At 35.1% G+C, this 8,330-nt stretch overlaps 2 protein-coding genes across 2 annotated transcripts; both read left to right on the forward strand.

Annotated features, from left to right (window-relative positions):
- Positions 1-1,874: 1,874 nt before the first annotated feature.
- On the forward strand, positions 1,875-3,482 carry LOC110466362 (zinc finger DHHC domain-containing protein 4-like). The gene has a single exon (XM_021522806.1). The coding sequence runs from the start codon at positions 2,337-2,339 to the stop codon at positions 3,480-3,482; it is 1,146 nt and encodes a 381-aa protein (XP_021378481.1). The 5' UTR covers positions 1,875-2,336.
- A 1,984-nt stretch (positions 3,483-5,466) lies between these two features.
- LOC110466344 (putative glutathione-specific gamma-glutamylcyclotransferase 2) lies at positions 5,467-8,237 on the forward strand. The gene is made up of 3 exons (XM_021522785.1): positions 5,467-5,847; positions 6,142-6,186; positions 6,363-8,237. Exons 1-3 carry the CDS (start codon positions 5,713-5,715, stop codon positions 6,741-6,743), a joined length of 561 nt encoding a protein of 186 aa, XP_021378460.1. The 5' UTR covers positions 5,467-5,712; the 3' UTR covers positions 6,744-8,237.
- Positions 8,238-8,330: the final 93 nt, after the last annotated feature.

Raw genomic sequence — 8,330 nt, forward strand, 5'->3', positions numbered from 1 at the left:
ACCCGTGGAGAAAACTTTACACATGCTTGCCTGTTATTCAATCTATCTGACTATGCAATCTGACAATAAAGAGTTTGTTGAGATGAAATGGTTCACAAGGGCCAAGTTATAAATTTGCTAGGTTTTCTTGTCCTACTCGGAGACGGAGTTATTTTATTTTATTTTTTTCTTATCATGAACCCACTGGCAATTCTAAAATTGTCGATGTAGATGGTTATTTGTTTATACATGTAAATTTATCAGTAAATCAACATAGATATCTTATGTCCGTATACATGTTTTAAAGCTGTGTGTAATCATACTGTCACGTGCTTACGTACTTGTTATCTTGTTGCTGGCTTGTTGTTACAAGAGAGGTATCGTAGGAATAAATCTAAGTGTACCCTATATAGTGTATATACTATATGTTATCTGTACAAATTCTTGCTTGACTCGTTTACCTTACAATATAATTTAACAAAATCAATTCCTGTCGTTTATCTTAGGCTTATTTCCAAGTTTCGAATGTCATCCCATCGTTTACGCATAGAAGAAGGCAGATATTGTAATACCCCAAGGGCCCATAGAATTTGTCTACATTGTAACCAAAATCAAATAGAAGATGAATTTCATTTCATTTTAATTTGTCCTCTATACGCAACTTTACGTAAAAAATTTATCAAAATATTATTGGAACCGTCCGTCGTCCTATAAACTTGTACAGTTGCTAGCAGTTCGTAATAGGAAAGAACTTTGTCATTTAGGTAAATATTTACAATCAAGTTTACTATTACGCTCGACATAATGTGCATTGTTTAATTATCATGTGCATGCTTTTTCTTTTTATCTCCAGATAAAAACTGATTACTTCTTACTTTATTTGATTGAGATTCTTCCAATCTTTCAATCATATACATTACTTCAATTAATCATCTCATTAATATTTTTCTTTTGTCATTTGTATTCTCATGTGCGTACAACTGTCGGCCATCTATCAAATCAGCTTGTCTTGTACAATGTAGGTTATGTTACATGTTATTCAATATTTGTGTAATGTTTTCGACACCCTTATTGTACATGTACACATTAATTACTCTGTATTATGCTGTAATGCTTATGGGCCGTAAGGCTGATAGTGAATAAACAATACAATACAATACTAGCAGGTAGATATTTGTATTTAATATATGTTATTACGAGAAATTGTCTAAAATAATAAGATATCGCATGTACTGATTTTGATTGTCAATTTTATTAAAATTTATAATCATATATTGATGTTTATTTTTATTTTGATACACAAATTATGTATCCTCAATCATTTAATTAGGTGTATTATTATAACACAGGCTTTAATAACGATAGTTAATAACAGTATGAGTCGTGTACACAACCAATACTGCACTTGTATAGCATTTGTAAATAATGTATTTTATTACTGATATAAAACATGAACAGGTATAGCAAAGGAGTTACAATCATTAATGTGTTATATTAGTAAATGGGGGTTGGGGGTTGGCGGGGGAGGGGTTCCTGGACTTAAACAAACCAAATTTGATATAAATACCATTACCGATTAATTTTTCGTTCTAATTAAGAATTGAAGACATCACAGGAAAGTAATAACATTTTGGGTATTACGTGTCATCACACCAATTAACTTATATAGAGGAATTAAGGGAATGTCTAAGTATGTAATTTTTAAATTTAATAATATGAATTAAAGTGTCTGCATTACAGAAAAAGATAGACCACAATTTGACAAGCCCCGTACAAATATTGTATGGCACTTTTTTTGAAAATGTAATAAAAAAAGGAAAGTTAACGGCTCCACAAGCCAGGTAAGGTTTAATCAAATACGGGAGCTCGGTGTTGACAATTTTATCAACTGTTGATCAACACCTGTACTTCTATTCTTTTTCAATGTAAACTTGTAGGGTCATAGATATGCTTCGAGGATTCGTTATCAGTGACAGGACGTATACTCGTTTTATAATTAAAACGTAATGAAGTAGCAATGCATGACGTTGTCCTCAACGAACCAGGCAGTATGTAGCGTTACTGGTTGTTTCAAATCTTACATTATCGATCGGCCAGACTAGTTGTACCTGTGTGTGTGTGTGTGTGTGTGTGTAGACGACATGAACTGTATAAGTTTACCTGTAAACATCGGCCATATGTGTCAGTATAAGTTCGAACACAAACGTTTCGTATCGCTAATGCTGATCTGCTTAAGAGATTATGGGTCACTATTCGTATAACGGTTTTGCCTGGATGTGCTAGTACAACTTCATGTTTGAGTTAGGATAGGTGTATCACCGGTGTTATTGTGACAAGTATCAACACACGAGATCATCATGGTGTCCATGCGTCTACTCTTTGGATGGAGTGTTCCATTCAGGATTCGACTGATGGCGGCTGGAAACTTGTTCTTTTGTTTCTACTTTGCGTTCATGACCGTTCTCGTCACTGTGGTCTGTTGGTCAGAAATACTACCCGACATCTTCATGGGTGACAAGGATCGGATACGCAAACATAAGCTCTTTATTTTATTTACCTTCCTCAATGCTGTCGGTAACTTCGTTCTGTGCGTCTTCACCGATACCAGTATCAAACGTGCGGTTGAGATGACATCCAAAGACTATATGACATCGACATCGAGCGTTGGCGCGGGAGACCGGATGACTAAGCCGAGTAAAGACGCGGGACAATCTAGGTTGAATAGCAAAGATTCTCAGACAATATCTACCATGAATAATAGCAACACCATGAAACAGACTACGAAAAAGGGAGCCAGTATGGTAAAGAAACGAAAAGCAGGTGAGGCAAAGAGTGCAGACAAAGAGAGCATCAAGGACAAATATTTGGAAATGAAAGGCAAAGGAAAGGACGGAGGTAATGACAAAGTCGACAACGAACCGACGTTTTGTGACACTTGTAACGTGATTCCTCCTCCCAGATCACACCACTGCGTTTTGTGCCAAACGTGTATCCTAAAGCGCGACCACCACTGTTTCTTCATGACAGTGTGTGTCGGCTACTTCAATCAAAAGTACTTCGTTATGTACTGTTTCTACATGATGATCGGCACGTTCTATGGAATGTTTCTGATTGTGCTACATCTAAAGAAGCTGTATGACGTCACATTTAATGGTCCCCAGACATTTATATTCCTGTTGGTGGACATGATTGGAAAACTAGCCACCAATGTTCCCATCGAGTTTGGCTATATATTCTTAGTGTTTCTCATGTACGCCTGTATTACTGCTGGACTTATAGCCGCCGGATTGTGGTTTTGGCAGTTACAAATCACTGTGGCCGGACAGACGACACATGAAGCGACGTCGATTGGCTCTGGAAAATTTTCTAAATCTAAAATTGATAATCTGAAAGATGTTTTCGGAAAATATTGGTTATTAACAATAATTTTACCATTGCCTCTTCCACAACCTCCATTTGAAGATACGTTTGTAAAAAACAGCAATAGTAAAAATATTCAATAATTTATACATGTGTTTAGTATTTTTGTATTTTTTTTGTTACATTTTTTCGTGATCAAATACGTTTATAGTACAGTACCATTTAAGAAAACAAATTCTGTTACTTACATAAACATGTATCATCAACTTTAAAACTGACTGAGTATTCCAGCCAGTTGTCACACTGTTCAGCGAGTTTCAAGGGGGTGGAGTTTGTGTGGCAGATTGATATTTCAAAATCCAGCCACTTTTGGTTGAAATGAAGTGGTTTGATTTTCGAGGATGGAATATATATGAAACCCCTTTATTAATATACTTTTAAGCTCAAAACACATACAATATAGTATGAACTTTACAGTGAGACACATAATCTAATGCATACAACTATTATACTGTTAACGTACATATTTTAGCGGTATTCTAATTTTAGCGCGTTTTGCTCTTTAAACATGGCACTCATATATGACTGCGCTAACTGAAATTTCTGTATGCATGTATATTGTTTTATTGCATATCTTGTGAGTGCGCCAATTCATCGATGCGCTAACCGGTTAAAGTTAGTTAATACGCTAAAATATGTGACTGCTAAAATAAGTACTTTTACCGTATCAAAGATGGCTATAGAGTGAAAACTTTCGATTTAAAAATGGATTCCGTTTGATTTTCGAAAATAGTAAGATATTTAAACGTATAAAACGTTGTAGATTTATTTCCAGTTTCAAAACAGGTTAAAATAATATAACCAATCATATACCAAATAAAGACAAAACTTACAGTCCTTCAAGAACGGAGGTTAAAAATACTACATCGCAACGAAATCACTTCAAAATATCATGTTATTCGTATACTACAGATATATATTAATAAGCTTTCAACGTAAAAATCGCGAAAAAAATGTTAAGAAATATTGAAAATCAGCGGAGCCTTCATATAATGTTTCGGTTTTGAAGTGACTATGACTTTTCATTAAAAACTTGATTTCATTATGTAATGGTTTAGAATCAATTCTTGTCCAGGTGCGACTTTGTTTCACATTTCGAGCTTATACTAGTAATTGATGAAACCACGTTTCCGACGAGATGCTTCACAACACCACGGAGTGGTGTAGGAGACTTCCGGAGTAGACCCTCGCAATAACTGGCGCTTGATGGATCCAAGTTCTTGAGTTCACTTGCATACCATCGCATCACTCAAGGTTGTTAACCCGGAATGGCCCTGGTCTTACATCATTGACAGAGCCCTTGTCTGTTACCAATTATAGGCCCCATCTGAAAAATCGTACTAACGGTTATTTAAGCGTGTGATTTTTACCTGGGACCAATTATGCATGTAACCTACAATTTCAAGAAAACCTCTATTAAAATTCAATAAAACATAAGTATACGGCTTTATCATGAAAGAAGTTGAATCAGAAAATATCAAGTGGACAACATACAGTCAGAACAGGAAAGAGTATGTAAGAAAGAAGAGATAAGATAAGGGCCCAAATGTTGCAATTTGGGAAGATCGAGTTTGTTTTCTCCAATGCTAGTTAGTAGCGGCACGAGTTGGTACGGTACCTGCGAAACCACAATCAAATGACGTATTTGAGAGAAATTCGGGTGTCAACGATTAAGGAAACACGTACTTTTAGACCAGGCGAACAATTACAGTTCTTTTTCACCAGCTAAAAAGCTGTGGCGGATAACTGCCCATATTTCCCAAAGTCGGCATTTATGAACTTATAGAATGTCGCTCAATAATCGGGACAATCAAAGTTTGGGTAATCAGCAAAGTGTTACTAAAAGCAATTTAGCATGCAGTCCGTAAAAACATCCTTTATTTAGTATATAATGGAAAATGAAAATATTAACTAAATTTTCTTTTACAATGTAGTCATCTCTGGTGATACACATACCATCACGTCACCTACCAAACTTATACATGTAACGCGTATTGACAGACGTAACGTGGCTAGTGCCTTTGACCAACAGAAATATCGAACTGTATGCACTGACGCCGGGATGGCACAAATCAAGTGTACCACTTTTTAGAACATTTTCAAAATATGCCATATTCAGAATATATCCGTAATTTCTATAATTTCAAGTTTCATGGAATTCTAAACGTACCAATGGTACCTAACTCTAAAACGAAAGTAGATTTGCAAGTATGTAAGCGACAACTAAGAAATGTCAACATCCGGTTGGTGAAAAGGTGGAATGGAAACACAACGAGATTCTGACATACTGTGATTATTGTCTCTCTTGTCGGGATGTGGGTGTACGGATACGGTTCACTCATCTGGAAGGTAGACTTCCCCTTTAAACGTAAACTAGTTGGCTACATCGAAGGCTACCAACGCAGGTTCTGGCAGGGGAGCACAGACCACAGGGGTGTGCCAGGCAAGGTGACTATTGTCTAGTATTAATGTAAGAAGTGAACCTGTGACAGTAATTAACATGATGCACATGTCTTTAACTAATAGCTAAAATGGAAATCTTTATTCAAATTAATATTCATATGAACTCTTGGTGTGATGGTCTCCTGTTGATTTCTATTAATATTTTACAAGTTAAAAGATATGAAGCATTTTGATTATTTTTCTAGTAACAAAGAGGTTCTGAACTTTCCATAATAACCAACAACCAGTACTATGTTGTTTTCATCAACACTTAAAGAATATGTATCCAATCTATTTCAGCCTGGTCGAGTAGTAACCCTTGTGAAGGCTTCAGAAGAGTCAAAGGTATTTATAATAAAGATTTAAAAAGTATGATTACTTTTTAAATATTTGACTACATATGGGGCCAAATAGGGCCCGATATATTTACAAGAATACTTTTAAAATCTGGGTTTGAGACAACAATTTTTGATAATTCAATCATTGTTTTTATGAAAAACTCATGCAATTTCTTCTTGAAGGAGAAAGTCTGGGGTGTGGCCTATGAGATCTCTGTGGAGGAGGAGAGTAAGGTCAGACAGCACTTGGACTTCAGAGAGAAAGAAGGTTACACTCTAGCCATGGTCAAGTTTCATCCTGAGAATACACAGGAACAACCAATAGATCTTCAGTTGTATCTAGCCACAGAAGAAAATTTTAATTACTTGGGACCTGCTCCTATTGATGAGATTGCCAAACAAGTGATTGTGTCTGTTGGTCCGAGTGGAAAAAATGTTGACTATGTATTGAATCTCGCTCAAGCCATGAGGTCTATAGCACCAGGTAGGGAGGACCCCCATTTGTATGAACTGGAAAAAGAGATCAAATTTCAACAAAAGAGTATGGGTAGCCATATACCGTAAGTGACAAACTTGCCAGTATGGAGATTTTGTAGAATAGACAAACTTATACTTTTCTGATTTTAATGAATCTCGTTTCCAAGCAGTTCTACACTGGGTTTAATATTCATTAAAACTATATGCTTAAATTATTGAATTAATTGGTATATATCTTAGATGTTCATGTATTTGCTCTCAGCTAAATGGAAGTCTTTAGATGATTTATAAATACTCCTGATATGTATTCTATACAAGGTACCAGATGTTAGCCTTGTTTCTGTAGTGCTATAATAGTAGATAGATACAGCAAATTTTCTCTTGATGGATGTACTAGCCTATCATATTATTAGAGCCTTAAAATGTATAAAAACTGTATCTGGATACAAAATAGTTAAATATTCCTGTATAACTTCGACACAAATTAACTGGTTTAAAGAACTGTTTCTAAAATGCAATACTCTCGTTCAGGTTTTTCAATATTTAAGTAGGTTGGACTTAAAAGGGTTAAAAATGAGACAAGTTCATTGATGAAAACATTGTAGCATGTTGGATATATTTGGAGTCAAACAAGTACCAGGTTGTGTAAAATCGTCATCAGTAAACTGGAGTGTATATGATTGTAGTGGAACTGGACTCGGTTGATGGTTGGCAACCAGGTAGCTCAATTGGTAGAGTTTAGAGGCTCATGGGTTTGAACCCCGATCTGGCCACACATCGTTTTCTATCTCCTGTTACATAATATAACCATGTAGGCATTTTATTTTTGTACACTTTTGTACTATGACAAGTGTCAGAATATATATTTTTGTCAAATACCTCGTATTAGTGCTGTTGTCATTCCGAGCAAGTATTATGGTGTAATGCAATACTTTGCGAAATTATATAATAATGCTTTCACCTTTGTATTACTGAAATCGATATTCATTCGATATTCATACTAAGGATGAATAATGACATCTTTGTTTGATATCTACTTTGAGATAATTTAGAGTATAAAAATTAAAAATAAAGAATCAATGTGGCATCGTTTATTTAATAATGTTTACAATTCCATATGTTTACAAAAGTAAAATGCAGAATACACATTCTTGTTAGAAGAATTTGCATAGTTTTGTTTATGAAATGAAATAAAACCCTTGACATCAAATGTGTGTATTTGTTCTACTGATTTTATTGAACACTTCACATGAAGACTTAATAGAATGTTATGTCGTAACAGAAAGCATTCTGCAGATAATACATGACATGAACATACTCTAAAATTTGAATAATGAAAATCAATCTTGACCAAATGTTTTTGACATATTTCCAGATTTATTTTGAAATGTCTGAGGATACCAAACCACAAACAATGGCGTAAAAAATCTACAAGCACAGGGTCATGGCACTTTCCTTATCCCATGGCCCATATGCAGTATATGCATTTGTATAATACAGACCACATAGGTAGCAGAGTACAGTAGAAATGGCCTGATTCTAAAAATAAAGGGCATGTCTCAGATAAACATGGATAGTGAATTCAACCTGCACAGCACACATTTTGTATACATTTTGTTTAGAAGACTGAACTTTTTTTCAAAAACTGTTTTCCCCAAATTTGGGACTTGTGAA

Source organism: Mizuhopecten yessoensis, unplaced genomic scaffold, assembly GCF_002113885.1.
Source record: "Mizuhopecten yessoensis strain PY_sf001 unplaced genomic scaffold, ASM211388v2 scaffold11131, whole genome shotgun sequence".
NCBI classification, from domain to species: domain Eukaryota; kingdom Metazoa; phylum Mollusca; class Bivalvia; order Pectinida; family Pectinidae; genus Mizuhopecten; species Mizuhopecten yessoensis.

What these genes read in the sequence shown, in the direction of transcription:
- LOC110466344 (XM_021522785.1), top strand. Translation starts at nt 5,713, where the DNA reads ATGTGGGTGTACGGATACGGTTCACTCATCTGGAAGGTAGACTTCCCC. An exon ending in ACAGGGGTGTGCCAGGCAAG is followed by an intron (nt 5,848 to 6,141) that starts GTGACTATTGTC and finishes AATCTATTTCAG; the next exon opens with CCTGGTCGAGTAGTAACCCT. An exon ending in AGGCTTCAGAAGAGTCAAAG is followed by an intron (nt 6,187 to 6,362) that starts GTATTTATAATA and finishes TTCTTCTTGAAG; the next exon opens with GAGAAAGTCTGGGGTGTGGC.
- LOC110466362 (XM_021522806.1), top strand. Translation starts at nt 2,337, where the DNA reads ATGGTGTCCATGCGTCTACTCTTTGGATGGAGTGTTCCATTCAGGATT.